The 18,707-nt window shown below is 38.3% G+C and overlaps 1 protein-coding gene across 1 annotated transcript; it reads left to right on the top strand.

Moving 5' to 3' along the window:
• Nucleotides 1-3,695: 3,695 nt before the first annotated feature.
• Nucleotides 3,696-18,338, top strand: SECISBP2L (SECIS binding protein 2-like; the record flags this gene model as incomplete). The annotated part of the gene is given in 18 exon segments (XM_009073876.1): nucleotides 3,696-3,896; nucleotides 4,663-4,834; nucleotides 4,837-4,989; nucleotides 5,490-5,625; nucleotides 6,059-6,288; nucleotides 6,376-6,400; nucleotides 7,107-7,222; nucleotides 9,064-9,195; nucleotides 9,708-9,791; nucleotides 10,577-10,744; nucleotides 10,893-11,034; nucleotides 12,590-12,759; nucleotides 13,760-13,892; nucleotides 14,429-14,591; nucleotides 15,276-15,496; nucleotides 16,136-16,290; nucleotides 16,765-16,984; nucleotides 17,633-18,338. Coding segments are annotated over 18 exon segments (3,295 nt in total), but the record flags the coding sequence as incomplete, so codon positions are not given.
• Between the last annotated feature and the right edge of the window lie 369 nt (nucleotides 18,339-18,707).

The following is an 18,707-nucleotide window of genomic DNA, read 5'->3' as shown; positions in this document are numbered from 1 at the left end:
AAAGAGCAGACAGTCAGACAGGAAAGATCTTGAAAACGGGAAATCTTGTCCCAATCTGAATGATAAATAGAATGTTTTGCCTATTTTCTGAGCCAGTACTAGGTTTTATTATTAGTATCTTGGCTACAGTTCATCTGACGTGTTGCAGGCAGATAGTGACCAGCAGCTTAGGAGGAGTTGTTTGGAAATTTTCATTGTTTCACTAAGAATGTCGTATTTATGAAGTACTCATCCTAGTTTTACTCTTGAATATTCTATGGATGAGACAGTCTTGGTTTGTTCCTTTAATGTTTATACCATCTAGTTTTGTAGGCCAGTCCATAACTGAATCTATTCTTAAGTAAATATTTTTGCCTGACAGTCTTGAAATAGCACAGGAAAAAAAAACCCTCTTAGCTTTCAGGGAGGGATTTCGGTGTTGGTATTTCTGTTACTCCTTACATGATCACTGTACATAAGCACTTGAGTATTTTAATTCTTTTTTTAATGAAAAGTCTCTCTCCTGGTGGTGTGTTGGGGAGAGAAAGGCTCAGTTTTGCAGAGGGGTAGGCGAGTCACGCGGCAGCTGAGGGATGTGCCTGAGGTCAGAGAGGAAGCTCTGGGTAGAGCAGGCAGTTTGATTTGTGTTGCATAAGTTCAGTGCTGCTGCAGTTTGCCCACAGCTTTTCCTCTAAATGCAATTTCAGGAGTTGGAAAAGAGTTAATGTAGAAGAAAGGAATGTCTGCCTGCTGTCTAAGGATAAAGAACTGCATTTCATTAATATTAAGGGGATTGCTCACTGTAACACAAACCTTGTTACACAGTAGGTTGTGATGCTTCTGTATTTATGCTTATAAAATCATTGAATTGTTTGGGTTGCAAGACCTTAAAGACATCTAGTTTGAATCCTCCTGCCATGGGCTGGGACACATTGTGCTAGCCCCATTCAGCCTGGCCTTGAACACTTCCAGGGATGGGGCAGCTTTCCATATATTATATTCCATATATATCTCTCCATTTTATAGCCATAAGCATTTTCTGAACAGTCATTAATAAAAGTTTTCTGACAAGGACAGTGATCTTGTCACTTCCAAAGGCATACACTTTTTTGTTGTTGGCACTCTATTTCCACTTTTATCCTTCTGTTTTTTTAGGTTTCCTCTTCATTGTTGCTAAAACTTCACATCTCTTAAACTACAATTTTAAGTTACTTATGTTACTAAATAGGCATATCAAAACAACTCTTTGTTGGAAAGGACATTTCTGCTTCCCCAGTGCACTCCAAAAAGTCTAATGATAGATGAGCTTCTCAAGAAATGGTTCAAAGTGATCATGGATTCTGTAGCTCATAATTTTTGTGGATTTCCCCCCATTTTGTGTAACTTTTTTCAGTTCCCAGTTCAATTACAAACAAGCTTTTTCCTTGGTCACTGTGGCTTGCAGAATATCCCACCATCAGGGTTGTTAAGGACATGACTTTGATGTCAGGTTAATACTTGGAGAAATCCTGCAGACAATGGTTTCCTATCCTAAACAATATTTCACTTAGAAAGTTTTCTCCTGTGTTTGTAAAGGTCATCTGAGTGAGGCACACAATATTTGGAAGAAGTGAGTGGTATTTAAACAGAAGTTATTTGGTGAGCTCAGGTTCACAGGAAGTAGTTAATGATGAAAATTGAGCTAATACTGTGTAAAATCTCGTGAAAGAAGTATGAATTAGCAAGTTTGCTAATAGAAGGGCAAAAATAATAAGCAACAGACAGTAATAACACTTTTTGCAGGAGAAATTTGATTCCACTTGTACAAGTCATCCAAATAGCTGTTGTAGAATGACTCTTTTCACAATTCGTTTGAATGTCATATTTGGAGTTGAAAATAATGGATTGAGCAAAAATTTGGGTTTAGTATTTGAAATTGGTAGGTATTCTGGTATTACTATTATAAGTAATATGTATTGAAAATACTTCTCTAATATAAGAATCTAGTGCATCAGTTACTGGTAGTTATGATAAGCTGATAGTGAATGTAATATTTGTATGAAAATTAGGGAGCTTTTACTGTCTCAACAATGTCTTTTCCTCGCCTCTTTGGAGGAGATGACAGCAAAGCACTTAAATACCAGTTGATTTTAAACTAATTTGTTGAATTACAGTGTAACTCAAGGTCTTAGTAATTTACTTGGTGGTGATTCTACCTTTTGCTCAGTAATTATATTTTCTTGTATGTAAGTGTGTCAGACTAACTAAACAAAGATCCACTACTTTGCATGATTGGGTCTTGACCTCACTTCTTCTAGTTCAGTCTGATACGTGAAAGTCCTTACTCATCAAGTACAAGTAACTTTTCTTACTCACTGGGACAACTGTATTTTCAAAACATTTTTGCACTCCCCTTCTGCTAAACCAGTACAGGATCTTAGTTATTAAGTGTAAGTTTTGGGGACTTGAAGATTCAGAAATTAGATGTAAGGCTGTCTCTGGATTGTGGATGTGACACAGAGTAAGGCCATGGACTGAGAAGTTGTGGTAGGTATGGGACTACTTGCCATGATATCTTCAGAACTCCCATTTAACTGTTCCTGTTTATGTGGATGTTCTGCAGGTAGTAGCAAGGATACAAGGCTGTCGTCAGCATATTGAACCTTTAGGCTCTCAGTTTTGTAAAGTAAGAGTGTATTTGTAGAGGTTATGCTGTCCTCTGTAAAGAGGAGAGGAAAAAATGTAGTTGAGATAGTAAAAGCTCCCTAGTTTTAAACTGTTCTTATAGGTTATGCATTGACTTTGGAATTCTTTCTTAGGCAGGAAGGGAAAATGTTTGGAGTACTTGTCTGCCATAGAAAGAATCTTAGAATTTGGGACTCCATGAGGTAGTAATGTGAGACAGATCTAATGAAGTTGAATTCTATGTACAAAAAAAAAGATTATTTTCAGCTGAATGTAACTTATAATGGAATATAGAATTTAAGGGAACTCTGCATCTGTAGTTATCTTACTGAATGAAATGTGTCATTGTTTTGTGTGGCATAGCTGCATCTTAAACTGAAAGTGTGGGCAAAATCCTCTTAAACTGAGGATACCTTCAGGATCAGGGGAGATACTTTTCTTTGAAAGAACAGTTTCAAACTTATTTATAAGCAGTCTTTAATGCTTTCTTCATGGCAAAATTGAATCATAGTCTTAACGCTTTGAAGTATGTTAAAATTGTGCAGATGGAACGTGTGTGGGGGTTCTTCTGTGATGCACCATCTATTTTAGCAGTAAACCTATGGTTTGGTGCTGAAGAGTCTTTTTTATAATTGCCTAGGAACACGGTCAATTTTGTAGAGCAGGCCAGGAATTACTACATCTTCCATATGTTGGTTTCACTCCTGCAAGCCTACACAACTGTGCTCCACATACAGTGCTAATGGGATTTCTCTCTGTGCTCAGAGTAGTGTATCCTCTGCAAGATCTGAACTTCAGTCCCTTTTAAATTAATTAGTGTTTGTATTGCGCTTGTAAAGGTTAATGCAAATGCTAAATGTTAGTGATCTGTATTACACCCTGCATTGATTGGAAGGATGCAATAAGCACTTGCCAACTGTTTTCCACCTCTTTTGGTTTATCGTGGAAATCCTGTAGCCTTGTCATCTATTTGCTGGTGATTTGTGGTAGTTAGCCTACAACTTTATGAATCTCAATTTTCTCTAACTGGTTTAGGATTGCGTTTAATGAAGATATTGTTTCTTTTCTCTTAAGAATGTCAAGCTGTCAGCTGAAGTAGAACCATTTATTCCTCAGAAGAAGGGTCCAGAAACACTAATGATCCCAATGGCGCTTCCTAACGACAGTGGAGGAATTAATGGCATGGAACCAACACCAATCCCCAGCTACCTGATAACTTGCTATCCATTTGTACAGGAAAATCAATCCAACAGGTAATAAGTGGTTGTGATCTTCATGGAAGGTGATCTAATTTTAAATGAGTTTAAACTTCTGTGGAGTTGAGAGGAGTCAGTGACTGTGGGCTGTATATTCATTGGGGTTATTTTTGTTCACTGTGTTTAATCTTCAAACCCTTCATGGGGTGAGGATGAGGCTTTTCTGTCCTCACTTGTCTTTTCTTCCCTCTGCTTTTGTCTATTCATATTCTTTGCTGCTTTTTTTTCCTGCTACAAATCCCTCCAAAGTCACTTGCTGAGCTCTTGCATCTTCCACAGGCCACTCAGGAGGTCTGTGTCTAAATCTCTGCTGAATGGAGCAAGGTGTCAGGTGACCAAGTTAGGTCTTGCTGTGGCAGAAGTGTGCATCTGACATGTGTATTGAGTGTAGCTGTGTCCAGTTTTCTTCACATAACTAGTTAAAATACGTTGAGTTCAGGAACTTATGATAAAACTGTGGTTTTTGAAGGGGTGGTGAAGGTCTGAATTCTCTGTGAGGGGAAAAACTTACTGAGCAGTTGTCTTAGTTGTCTTCCCTTTTTGCTTTGTTTTTTTTTTTACAGACAGTTTCCATTGTATAACAATGACATCAGATGGCAGCAACCCAGCCCAAATCCTGCAGGACCATACCTTGCTTATCCTATAATATCTGCACAGCCACCTGTGTCTACAGAATATACCTATTATCAGCTGATGCCAGCACCATGTGCTCAAGCAGTTGTCTTAGTTGTCTTCCCTTTTTGCTTTGTTTTTTTTTTTACAGACAGTTTCCATTGTATAACAATGACATCAGATGGCAGCAACCCAGCCCAAATCCTGCAGGACCATACCTTGCTTATCCTATAATATCTGCACAGCCACCTGTGTCTACAGAATATACCTATTATCAGCTGATGCCAGCACCATGTGCTCAGGTCATGGGTTTCTCCTTTCCCTTTTCCCTACCCCCTATCCTGCACCCTTTCAAGCAGCAAGTGCTGTAAATACAGTTACTACAGAATGCACTGAGCGTCCCAACCCGTCGGGCCAGGTCTTTCCATTATCCAGTCAGCGGAGCAGGAGCAGTAACAGGGGACCAGTCATACAAAAAGTAAGTCTGCTTTTTCAGAGGCTAAGTAGAACTGTATAAAGAAAATACATGCTCCTTGTGCATTTGAGCTAGAGCAAGAATTTCAGTAGTAATCAGTGGAGGGAAAGGTGGGCAGAAAAAGTGTTATTCAGAGAGTAGCAAAACTGTCTATAGAGATATTTTGTGGTAAAATACTTTGAGTCAAGTATGACATGGAAACTCCCACTGCCTCTCTGTGAGTTGGATCTGAGCTTAGAATTCCTTCATTAGAGAACAAAGGAAGTATACCCATTGTTTCTTTACCCTTTTTGGGTGCTTTTGCATCATAGTGAACAGTTCATGCAGAAAATAATGTGAAGAGGTTAATAAATTAAGTACTTTTATGACTATTTCCCTTAATCTCTCGTCTTCAAACATGTGGCTTCTGTAGAGAGCATTAAAACTTTTAATTGCTTAGTTTGATTACAACTATGAAGTCAAATCATGTGACTTTTTTTTGTGTGGCTGATATTTTTAAACAGCAACAGCAGTTACAGATGCACATAAAAAATAAACGTCCTCCAGTGAAAAATGTTGCCACTCAAAAGGAGACTAGTTCATCAGGTCCTGAGAACAGATCAAAGATTGTTTTGTTGGTTGATGCATCACAGCAAACAGGTAATTTGTTTCTTAAATTCTGGGTGTATGAAATAACTACAACTACATACCAGTTGCCATCTTTTCTAAAAGAGGGTGGACCTGGTTTACATGTAGCGTTTAAGAGAAGTCTTTGCAGATCAAAAGAGTAATGAAGAAAAGGTGCTGATGGTTGCAGATAACTACTCAATATGTCACCTTATAATACTGCAATGATATGGTCCTCCTGCAGAGGCTTTGCCTCTGTCAGAAACAGACTCTTCTTGAAGGAGTTGGTTACTAATAATACTTGGACCTAGACATAATTTAAATTCAGTGCTGCTGTAATTTTATTCAAAGGAAATTGTTATATGCAAAGACTTTGGCTTGTTCAGTTTGTTTTTATGATGTGTAGGTTTTTCATGTCTTTTAACAATTCCTGCATGAGTAATTCTGTTTTTATTGTTTCTTGAAGACTTTCCTTCAGATATAGCTAACAAGTCACTTTCTGAGAGCGCCTCTACAATGCTCTGGAAATCAAAAGGCAGGCGTAGAAGAACCTCTCACCCTGCTGCAGAGTCCTCTAGTGAACAGGGTGCAAGTGAAGCAGACATTGACAGTGACAGTGGCTATTGTAGTCCTAAGCATGGCAATAACCAGGCTGCAGCCATGGCTTCAAGAAATACAGATTCTTGTGCAATGAATGTATGTAAACACGACTGAGTAACTTAACTATATTTGTATCCTGTAGGCTAATAAAAATTACTAAAATCGTTTTATTTTCCTTTTCAGGTTGTAGAACCATCAGTGAATACAAGTAAGCATTGTGTTAACTGGTGAGCTGTTTAAACTTTGGGTCACATTTGTGGTTTTGCTTTACACCTCTTGATCTACTCCAGCATGCTGCTCTGACTGATCAGATAGCTCTGAAGGTGTCTCTACTGTGATTTCCAACCACCTCCACCAAGACACCTGCTACTGTCTGAGTGGACAAGTGTGTAGCTACCACTAATGGTTTATCAACAGCTGCCTGTAACGGGTTAGAAAAAGCTAGAGACTCCAGTGGAAGTTTTCACGCAAAACTGTGCATGTGTGGAGTTTATCCTCCTTACCCTGTTGGAGTGCAGTTTGTACCTGGGTAGCAATAGAGCCAAAGAGTTCTCATTCTCTATTTGAGAAGTGCTGATACTTTTAGAAGCTTTAGAGAAGCGTTGTAACATGAGCAAATGTTTTCATTACTGGGTAATGCTAGTTGCTGCTATCTATGGCTGAACTGAAAGTGGTATGGGTGTGAACCTGAGATTTCTTTTGACTGCTTTGTGATGATCAGCTGTTGGCAGTTTTATTCCATAAAGGCAATTCTATTTAAAAATAGCCACAGAAGTGAATGTTGTTTCAAGAGAATTAGCCTTTAAAGGACTTTATTTGTATCAAAACTGTTCCTGGCTCTGGTGGCACATGTATAATTATGGTACATTCTGTCATACTAATTCAGTTGTTCATAGATGTCACTTCTCTTTCAGCTGGTATGAGTTGGACTAATGTAAATTCCCAGGCAACTCAAAAAAAACCTTGGATTGAAAAAGCTCAGACCTTTTCTAGAGGTGGAAGACCAGCTGAGCAAAGGAATAATCCACAGGTATGTTATCAATGGTTCTGAATTCAGGTCTCTTGGGTTTTTTTCTAATACATGAAAATAAGGAATTTGAAAGGAATTATAAAATTAACATGCAAAAAATATTAATGCAAACAGTGAATGAAAAGTGTAGCAACTCGATCTAAAAGTCCAGTTGCACATTTCTAACTTGTATGTTTCTTGAGCTAGCTCTGTATCACATATACATATATATATAATTTAATGTACTTGGCAGTCTTCTGCCTAGAGCCTGTTCTCTGTATGTGTCTACCTAGGAAGGAACACTGCATATATAAAGTCACTTGTGAAATGGAGCCAGTGTGGGTGTAGAAAAGTTAGTTCAGTTTTTTGACCCATTCACACATCAGAAGAAAAAAAAACCACCTCAAACTTTCTAAAGAAAGACTGTGATGTGATGGTGAACTAGAATCCTGTGTTCTCACTCTTGTTGTCTTTGAAACTTTCTGGTTTTAAATTTATATTGCACGCCAGTTTTTAGCATTTTTATTATTTCTTAGTGATTTAAAATTGGTTTAGGCTAAAACTTGGATATTTTTCTGTGAAAATTCCTTCAGATGGGACAGGATTTCTGTAATTACTATGTAAGGAGAAGGTGGTTTTCCTAATTTTGATACATTTTACTGGGGTGAGTGGTCTGGAGGGGTCAGAGAGAAGGCTGAAATGTTTGCCTCTGAAACATAGCTTTGCTTGAATTTGGTTGCTGCAGACAAGAAGAGCTGAGCTTGGCGTGGCAGTTCCATCACAGACATGTCTGTATTTGCAGACATGTGTGAGCTAGCTTCCCTGTTCAGGGTTTTAGGTGGAATTGCTAAATTGGCTTGAATCTTCCCATTTGATATCCATGAGAAGCTTGTGGATGCTTGTATCTGATGTTGTAGCAGGTCTGAATCTTTTTATAATCTGTAGTCAGAAGCTTTAGAAGCCACTGTCAGTTTATGGCATTGTGAGGGTAGGAAGAACCAGGTTTCCTTTCATCCAGTCACAGTTTAGACTCTAAATCTGGCAGTTATTTTCGATATTTAAAAACAAAGCTGGCACAAGGAGTTCTAAATGAGGTTACCCCAGCCAAATTCACTGTACCTCAAGGCAGAATTGTCCTAGAAACTGTTTTCCTTTGAAACTAAATTGGTGACAGGTCTGTAGGAAATTTTGTTGAGAAATACATATAAGTGTGAATTTCACATTCAAGTCATACATTGTTTTTGGCCAACCAGTCTTGCACATGGATTTCCATCAACTTGTCACATAATGAACAGAAGAATGTTTATACCATGATCCTGATGTCTCTGGTCCTTAGAAAACTGTGTGCATTGTCACGTAAAGTCATGTTGAAAAGGCAGTAACTGCAGGTAGAATAATTATGTGGTGGGAGAAGATTCTTTGGAGTGATGGTGGTTACACACAGTTCCTCAGGATTTACATCTGAGTTGTACAGAGTCACCAGCAACTCATGGGTTTCTTCATGTTTGGCCAAAAGGAACCTTTTTTTTTTTCAAGTTAGAAATTTAGAAGTGAATGTATAGAGATACTGGATCTGGGTTTCACTTGAGGAGGAGGAATAGTCTGATACTATCTGTGGAATGTTTGTGCAGGGTTTATTTTTTTATTTAAAAAAAATAAAGCAAACCAAAAAAACCACCAGAAAACCCCCACAAAAAAATTCTGAACACCAAAGCACAGCTTATCAAATGTAGTTCTGTAAAAATTATACCTAGTTGCTTATTAGCAAACATGAAAGTGCTTTCATGGGAGAGCTTTTCTGCATGCACACACATCTTGAAAAATAGAAACTGCAAAATGCCAATCATGTTTGTTGTTTTCAGTCTGGTTTCAGATGCAGAGAGCACAGCACATCTTCAGAGAGAAGGCAGAATTTGCAGAAACGGCACGAAAAACCTCTAACTACAAGCCAGTCAAACAGAGCAGAGCAGAGCCCTGAACCTCTGTACTTTGAGGTACTGTTTCTGCATTGCAGCGACGCAGGTTGTGTGCAGAATAAGGGATGCTCTCAATAGGGAAGAGTTGCAAAACATTTGGTCCCAGGAGGTGTACAATGCAGTGCACTAATTGATTATGTGATGCTTTCATTGTGAATATAGAGACTTGTATTTGGGTGTTGTGGAAAGTGTAAGAGTTCAGAACTATCTCGGGTTGATAAGTTAGATAAGTAGCTTTTCAAGTGACTTTCTGTTCAACTTGCAATAAGAATTAGTGTTTTCTGGTTTAACCCTCTAATTATAATTGGGGTTTTTTGGTAGGGTAATAAATTGTTGTTGTGAAAAAGGTTATTTGGATACAGAATTGTGTTATTAATTTTTCATCATGTTCTCTTTGTGTCACTTGTGTCCTTCTAGCTTAGTGGGACTTCAGGATTCAATTCATTTTTCTACCTGAAGTAGTTTCAGTTGATGCTTCTCATGGGTCTTTTGGTTCCATTCTTTTCATTCTTAATTTGTGTATTGTTTAGGATGAAGATGAATTTCCAGAGCTAAATAGTGATAATGGCAGCAGCAAAAGTAGTAACATGCAGCAAAAGATTGCACCCAAAGTAGTAAGTATTTTGTTTTGTAAAGCCTTTTAAGATGTTTTGAGACTACTTGATTTGTGTCATTTTTTTATGCATCTCTGCTACAATGCATACAATGCAGTGATTGTGATGGTCTTGAGGTGTTTGTTACCAGCTTTGGATGCTAAGGAAATGTCAAGTTAAATAAGTGGTGCAGGGAATCCATCTTAAACAAAACCCAGACTGCTGGGTTTTTGTCTGCTGAGATTGGAAGGTAAATATCATACACACTTTAGCATCATAGAATATCTGAAGTTGGAAGCTGCTTCTGATGGCTTGATGCAGACTTCTTTCTAATTCTGCAAATATATAGTAATAGTGTCAATTTTTATAAATAACTGCAGTTGTGTACTTTATTTTCATTTCAAAATAAACTACTTCTGCTTTAAGGCTGTGGAAACAGTTGTTGGGAAGTTACTTTCCTAGTATGTGATCTACTTAAGTATTTTCTTGCAGATCTGTGCATAGAGACTGCTTAATCTATTTGGCTGCTTTCCAGGAAAGTCATGTCCTATGTGAAATCTTTGTGCTGGGGAGGGGGAAAAACCCTTCTGAAGCCATAATATGAGATCACTACAGTAGTTTTCTCGTACAAAAATGAAAAATACATAAGATTCTAGTTTTAGTAACTGTGTCATGTAGCTGTAATTAATTAGGATGTCATACTGGTGATCAAAGCCATGAGTGATTTGGTTTCTGGAGTGCCACATTCTCTGGCCTTGAGAGAAAGTCTGTAATTGTGGTTTTTTGCATTTTGTTTAAAATTCTAGTTGGATGACTTACCAGAGAATTCACCAATCAATATAGTCCAAACCCCAATTCCCATTACAACCTCTGTACCGAAGCGTGCAAAGAGTCAGAAGAAGAAGGCCTTGGCTGCAGCACTGGCAACAGCTCAAGAGTATTCAGAGATAAGCATGGAACAGAAAAAGCTTCAAGTGTGTAGCACCCTGCCCCCCCCCAGTAGTTTGTAAAGAGGAGTATCAGTTACCTGTTGCTCCTCTTACTCCCTAAGAGCAATAATCTCTTTGTAAAGGATGTGCTGCAGACACCATTGTTTTGTATTTGTTGATGTTCGTGTTGTAGGAGGCTCTATCGAAAGCGGCTGGGAAGAAGAGCAAGACTCCTGTTCAGCTGGATTTGGGTGACATGTTAGCAGCTCTGGAAAAGCAGCAGCAAGCAATGAAAGCTCGTCAGATCACTAACACCAGGCCTCTCTCCTACACAGGTATTGCTCATCTGCTTGACTGTTGCTAAGTACATTTTGTTATAAACGTGTTACATCCAGGCATCCTAAATATTTCCTTCTCTCAAATTTTAGTTTTTGAATATAAGCATGTTTCAATGCATTTCTCAAAATTCACTTGTGCTGTCTTCCTCTGAGCTGCGGTATGCAATGGTGGAAGTCCGTGTAGAACTGAGGCCAAATGTCTTTTAAAAGACCTGCTGGTCATGTCTTGCGTAGTTCAGTGCTGAAAGGAATATGTGAAAAGAACTGTATTAGATCAAACTAAACATCTGCTGAAGATACTACAAAATTCTCTTGGAAAGCAGCTTAGAGAGGATACCTGTGACTGATATGGAGGGATATCTCTAGGATAATTTTTCCATCTCTGCTGAGTATAGTTCAGGGCCTCCTGACACAAGGCTTTCTCAAACCAAATTTGTTCCTTGAACTGTCCATCGTTTGTACCTTGCTACATCCTGTGTAGAGAAACTCTTCCTGCTGTGGTTTTTTGGAGTGGGGGTCAGTGTTGGGGATTTTCATACAGCTACTTGATAACTTTGTTAGCTTTCATAGCCTTTGTATTACAAAGACTGTGAGCAATCATTCCCTGCTTTCCCCTGATGTGTCTGTCATCTCTTCTAGTCTGAAGAGTCCTGATCTAATTAGTTACTTGATTGTGGCAGTATCTTTTCTGAGAACCCACATTGCTTCCTCTGTACCTTTTTGTGGTTCTGCTGTATCTTTTTTTAAGTAAGGAGGATCAGACACACACAGAATATTAAGTTAGAGTTCCATCATGAATGTATGCAATGACTTAATTATGCTTTTTTTGTTTGCTATTTCTTTATCAACACAACATGAATTTAGCTTTTTTAATGCTTGCTGCCTAATACAGAATTGACATGCCTGTAGTTACCTATTACAACCAATGGATCTCATTCCTGAGAACTAGTGTGTAGCCTGGAGTCCATCGTTATGCACATAGTTACTATTTTCCTTCTTGTGTGCTGCTTCATTTACCTGCCTTGAGTTTCAGCAGTCTTCAAACATGAATTCAAGTTGGCAAGGTGATATCAAATAAAGCTCTGCAAAGAACTGTTGGCATTTCCTTTGGAGACAGCATTTGTTCTCTTTCTGGCAGAAGATACACTTAGCTACGTGCTGCACTCTCTCATCTTTTTTGTCCTGTCAACTATTCAAGTCTTTGACAACTAAAAATCAATGTTTGGATAAATACTTGCAATTTATCTTACCATAATCATCTAACTGATAAAGCTGCATGTAGTCATTTGAAAGATCCATTACCATGTATTAAAATAATTCCTGGAATCTGTAGCTTCCTAAAACATGAGGCTGAGTTGAAGAAAGCTTAAAACCATCTGGAAGCAACAATATCTGGTGATGTAATTTTCCTGTCATTATGAACTGGCTTTTTTTTTTTTCTTTCTGAGGAAGGAAAATGTACTTAGAGAACTCATCACTGGGAATTCTGAAAGCAGTGTTGAAATAAAGCTGACATGTCTTTGGGTGAAACTAATATCTATCTTGTATTTAGTTGGCAGTGCTGCTCCCTTTCATACCAAAGAATCTGCCAACAGAAAGTCCTTAACAAAGGGACAGCCATCTATGGGTTGCCTTAATCCTTTGGATTCAACTGCCCCAAAAGTGAAAAGAGGAAAAGAGAGAGAGATTGCCAAGCTGAAACGCCCTACAGCACTGAAAAAGGTAACTACATCAGCCTTGGAGTGGTTTGACCCACACTTCAGAAATAAAAATGTGTTTTCTTAGTTGTGGACTAGTTCCCATAAGCATAGACTAAGGGAGCTGTGAGCTTCTGGCTCTGGTTCCTATTAAACTGATGTCCTATCCTTTAGATCTAGGCATGTAACGTAACATTTATACCCTCATAGTTGAAGGTGATACAAATCTATTTCAATACAGATTGCAAGGATGGTTTTTTAATTATAAGCACTAGGACATATGGGAAAACTTCCATAGCTTTTTCATGTTGCTAAATCCTAGCCTGTATAGCAATGTAGTATGCTAACCTTAATTTTTCTTACTTTTTTTTATAGATGGATATAGAACTTGAAGTAAAACCACAATTTGTAACTGAGTAAATTTAGAAATAATTGTTTGTACATATCCATATACAAAAAAGTGAGCCCTAAAAAAAAACACAGAGGTGAAAGCCTTTGTGACTGGTCCATTATCTGCTTGAGTTAGAGGAATGCATATCTACCTGTTCAGAAAAGTTTTCTAAACTCTGTTGTCAATGCCTTTGTTGCAATTATGCATCAGTATAGCTGTGGCTACTTAGCTCTGCACTTCCCTTTCTTTTAAAGAAGGGATTCTCTTTGTTGAGGTGCTTCACAGATGACCAGTTTGGTTGTGTTGAGGTATTTTTTAGAGGTGTGGATGAGTGTTAATGAGTGTTACGTATAAATTAAGAAACTGAAATTACTTACTATTCAAATAGTGTTTTCAGCAGTTTGTTTTATGTAGAAGTATGTGAGTATTGAGTATGCCATCTGTTAAGTGCTGGGGTGAAATGCTCTTTGTCATCAAAGAGGAAACTAAAATGACTTTAGAGGTTTCTGTCCTAAGCATGAGTAGAAAGGTTAAAAACAACTCGGTTAACTTTGTTATGTTCAGTCAGATGGGCATTTTTCTTTACAGGTGTCTGTAATTTTGAGATGCTGATAGCTGTTGGTTTTGTTCCTAGATTATTTTGAAAGAGAGAGAAGAGAAGAAAGGCCGTTTATCAGCTGACCATAGCCTTTTGGGTTCTGACGAGCAGAAAGAGGCTCACATAAACCTGACTGCTGATCAGTCTCAGGAGTTGGCTTCTCAAGAAGGTTGGTCTCTCTCTAATAAAGCACCTTCACTCTCCCCCCAACTGTGCTAATCTGCTTTTTTTCATATTTTGTCTTTCACTTTTGATGCCACACAATTTATTCAGGTTATCTTTTTAATTTATTTTAACTTTATGAAATACTAACAATTGAAACCCTCTTAAATGCTTTGTCTGTCTCTCAGTTGTGGAAGGCTTAGTCCAGTTTGGGTTGTCAGGACGTAATCTCCACACAGTCATTCATTTAATTTCTGAAGTGGGTGTTCCCAACACATGTCAGAGTTGATTACACTTTTCCTTCGGTTTTATTAATTAAGCTTGAGATTTTTTTAACAAATATTCAAATATTACTGACTTACCCAGTCTGTGCTGAGTGGTGGGTGTGTTGCTTGTTTTGTTCCCCCCTCTCAGCTACCCCTCTAGGCAAAAATGCCGTTCAGTGCTTTCAGAATGTAATTTGGCAAGCGTAAGGGAGTGATACACAACTGTGATTCTTTTCTGTAAAAGTGTATTTTATAATGTTTCAAAACTATCTTACAGAAACTGGATTGAGTATGCCTAGTGATACTTCACTTTCTCCAGCAAGTCAGAACTCTCCATACTGCATGACCCCAGTGTCACAGGGCTCACCTGCTAGTTCTGGAATAGGCAGTCCCATGGCATCTTCTGCAATAACCAAAATTCACAGCAAGAGATTCAGAGAGTAAGTTTTGCATTATTAATGAAAATTCAGGGTTGCACTTTGGCCACCCTGGTGTGTGGATGCGTGCAGAAGACTTAAGAGCTTAATGCACATGATCTTCCCTTTCAGCAATAAAAGGTTCTGCAAGTATTTTGTCATAGATGGATTGCTCTGTGTGTGTGTACACACACAAATGTGTGTATATATTTTTAGGCTTTTCTCAGTGCCTGCAACAAATAATCCAGGTGAAAGTATTCTCTAAAAGGTATTTTTTAAAGGGAGTCCATGTGTACGTTGGATGGGAAAGGAGGCAATACTTAGGAATGCTGAAAATAGTCACTCTTAGTGTGTTATGGATTTCTTATTAATGTATATTTAGTGAGTACCAAATTAAGGAAAAGAGTAGTTGCTTGTGGCATTTATTGGAGTGTTTATTTCTATTTTTAATACTATTTTGGACAGGCTTCTTGAGGTCAGGGATGCTACTGCAAATCAGACATTTTCAGGATGTATTTATAACTAACTTTGCAGTCTGATTTCCAAGTCCTTTTAATGACTTTGATTAAAGTTTAATAACTGTTCTGATGAAGCAAAGTTATGTTTATTTGGCAAAAGCAAAGGGTCAGGAAAGCAGTATTGGTTAAGTGTTACGCTGTTTGTGAATTAACTGTGCTGACATTTGTGAATCTTTTTTTGAATTGACAGATACTGTAACCAAGTTCTAAGTAAAGAAATAGACGAGTGTGTGACTCTCTTACTGCAAGAGCTTGTCAGCTTTCAGGAAAGGATTTATCAAAAGGATCCCATGAGGGCTAAAGCCAGGAGAAGACTTGTGATGGGCTTGCGAGAGGTTACGAAGCACATGAAACTGAACAAGATCAAGTGTGTAATCATATCTCCCAACTGCGAAAAAATCCAGTCAAAAGGTATAAATGATAAAAACAAGTGGAGCACGTCACTGTTTTCAGTTCTCCTGTGCTGATTAGAAGTGTTGATTAGCAAGGTTAGAAGCATTTGTTACTATGCGTCATGTAACAGTTCCGGACTCCAATTGTGTAATTGCCATTTCACATTCCTTCTTTTGTACTCCATTCCAGAAGGAACTCATTCATGAGGAGTGACAGGCTAAAAGAAAATTAGGTGTCATAGAATTAAAGTCTGTTGTGTGTTATTTCATTCAGTCTTTGATACATTTGGAGTCCTGAGCTCTGGATGTTCTTAAGGAAGATTCCTTAAGAGGAATGTGAGCTGGTTAGTTAAGCCAACCGACACATTTTGTCACAACCAGAAATGTAAACAGAGGCTTCCTGAGATAGAAGAGCAAAGCTATGCTTGAGAAAACACCTCTGAATTTGTGTCAGGACTAATAGAGAATACAGATCATCACCTTTGTCTATATTCACTATACTTGGAATGTATAGCTTATTACCCACTGGGACATAGTAGCTACCGATGTGTATATTGGAGTTTTACTGACTAATTAGAGTTAAAATGGGTTAGGGAGTTGTCCTTCCCTACTATGACTTTAATTGACTAGATTTCTATTTAAAATTGCTTTTTTCAAGGTGGACTAGACGAGGCTCTGTATAACGTGATAGCCATGGCCCGGGAGCAGGAGATTCCCTTCGTCTTTGCTCTTGGCCGCAAAGCTCTTGGCCGCTGTGTGAACAAGCTGGTTCCTGTCAGTGTCGTGGGCATCTTCAACTACTCAGGTGCTGAGGTGAGCAATTCCAGTCCCCGAAATGTCTGGAGTAAACAATTACATTCCTCGTAGTAAAGAATCGATTTGGCATCGAGAGACACAGAAGTAATGTGCATTTGCTAATGCCCTGACCTCATCTGTATTATTAGGGTGTGTTTTTCTGTGGAATTCAGTATTGATAGTTTCTGTGCTGAAACACTTGGGTCACAGCATCTCTGTACCTTTCCAATAGACTTAAATGTAATCTGAAATGCTCTGGAAGGCTTAAGAATGTAAGAAAAACAGTATCTTAGAGTAATTCCATCTCTTCAAAAGTGTGTAAACATGGAGTGGTGTTTTTATTATTCAACACAGAAGAACTTGTTTTCAGTTGAAGTAAATGTATTTGGTGTTAATGGTCTTGAGGCTCACTGTGAGATATACTTTTGGCTAAAAGGAGTAATTTAAAGTGAAAACTGAACTACTGATGATAAAAACTGTCTTCATCCTTAGGACCTGTTTAATAAGCTGGTGTCCCTGACTGAAGAGGCCAGAAAAGCATACAGAGACATGGTGGCTGCCATGGAACAGGAGCAGGCAGAAGAAGCCTTGAAGAACGTCAAGAAGGCACCTCATCACATGGGCCACTCTCGGAACCCCTCTGCAGCAAGTGCCATCTCATTCTGCAGTGTGATTTCTGAGCCCATATCCGAGGTGAATGAGAAAGAATATGGTAAGTGTTTCACCTTACCTTTGTAACTGGAAGCTGATATTTTCCAAGTGCTGCGTAGTATGAAATGTAGCTGAAAATGCCATATTTGTTCATAATTTACAGTACTGTGCAATTTTCAAGGATAGGAGAAAATTGATTAATTTTCAGTTAGTTTCATAAGTAATTTTTTCTCTGAACTATAGAAAATTTTAATTTCTGGCCCTTAGAAGTGCTATAGCTGTCTAACTCAGTTTTACTCAACTGCTATAAAACTGGTACCAAACACAGAATTGATTATATAATTGAGAAAGAACTAGTGACAGAAGGAATCAAATTTGAGGTCTCTGAAGATAGGACATGTAGCTTAAATTTTGGAACTTGAGATGGCAGTGAATGATTCTAGTGTGAGCAAAATGCAAGTTTATTCATATGGTTGCCTAAGCCAAGATGATAAGGGGATAAAAGGGAAAATATCTGAAGTTAATCACAGTTGTTTCTGTTCTCTCCTGTTTCCTTTTTTTTCTAATAGAAATTTTTCTAACAAGCACAGAATAATATTAAAATTACTAGCTGCTATTGCTTTTTAAACAATTATGGTATGATCAGGAGAAACTTTTATATGCACAAAGAATTAATGTTTTCTACTTAAACTTCTTTTGAAATTTGTAGAAACAAACTGGAGAAATATGGTGGAAACATCTGATGGGTTAGAGACCTCTGAAAATGAGAGGGAATCCTCGTGTAAGACTGCAGGCCCAGAAAAAGCAGGTAATGGTCAAATGGAAAAAGCCACTCTGAATAAACAACCACCCTTGGCTACAACTGGCACTACCTCAGCAACAAATCATGGAAAATCCACACTAGGAGACAAAGATGAGGTGAAACCAGATGACAATCTGGAATGGGCCTCACAGCAGAGTACAGAAACAGGATCACTGGATGGCAGCTGCCGAGACCTTTTGAATTCTTCCATGACTAGTACCACCAGTACTCTTGTCCCAGGAATGCTAGAAGAGGAGGAGGAGGAGGAAGATGATGACGATGAGGATTATGCCCATGAACCAATTTCTGTAGAGGTTCAGCTTAATAGCAGAATTGAATCTTGGGTTTCAGAGACCCAGAGAACTATGGAGACTCTTCAGCTTGGGAAGACCCTCAGTGGTGCTGAAGAAGACAATGCAGAACAAAGTGAAGAGGAGGAAATAGAGACTTCTGAGCAGGCTGATCCCATCACTGATGGAGAGGAATGGACAAATGACAAGCATGCAAGTAACACTCAACACAAACCCACCATCTGCAGTTCTTTGAATAAAGAACACACAGATTCCATCTACATGCCGTAAAAATAAGCAGGAACTCAGGAACTTTTTAGAAATTCTGTTAAAACTAACTGTTGTCAAGGTTGCAGCCATTATTTCGTATGCTTCATCTCAACATTTTGCACTGTTAAACATTTAATACGTGTATTTAATTCACAATATTTTTGTAGCTGTCTGTTACTTGTTTGGTTTTAAAACTAGCTTAGCTCTTAACCAGTATTGATTTCCCAGATTAGAAACTGTGTGGAAAATTTGTCAGTAAGTATTCATTTATCTTTTGTAATGTAACTGACCAGTTTTGAGCAAAATCCTTTTGAGTTGTGACAGTTTAGCTCATTTTCAAACAGATAACCTGTGTTAGCACTGGCAAATTACCAACTCCTCACAGTGGTGTGAGGGTGTTATGCCAGGCCTGTCAGTGTATT

The sequence above is a fragment of the Acanthisitta chloris genome, unplaced genomic scaffold, assembly GCF_000695815.1.
Source record: "Acanthisitta chloris isolate BGI_N310 unplaced genomic scaffold, ASM69581v1 scaffold8964, whole genome shotgun sequence".
Taxonomy (NCBI): Eukaryota; Metazoa; Chordata; class Aves; order Passeriformes; family Acanthisittidae; genus Acanthisitta; species Acanthisitta chloris.
Note: the sequence above shows the minus strand (reverse complement) of the source record. Positions and strands in the feature narration are given on the sequence as shown.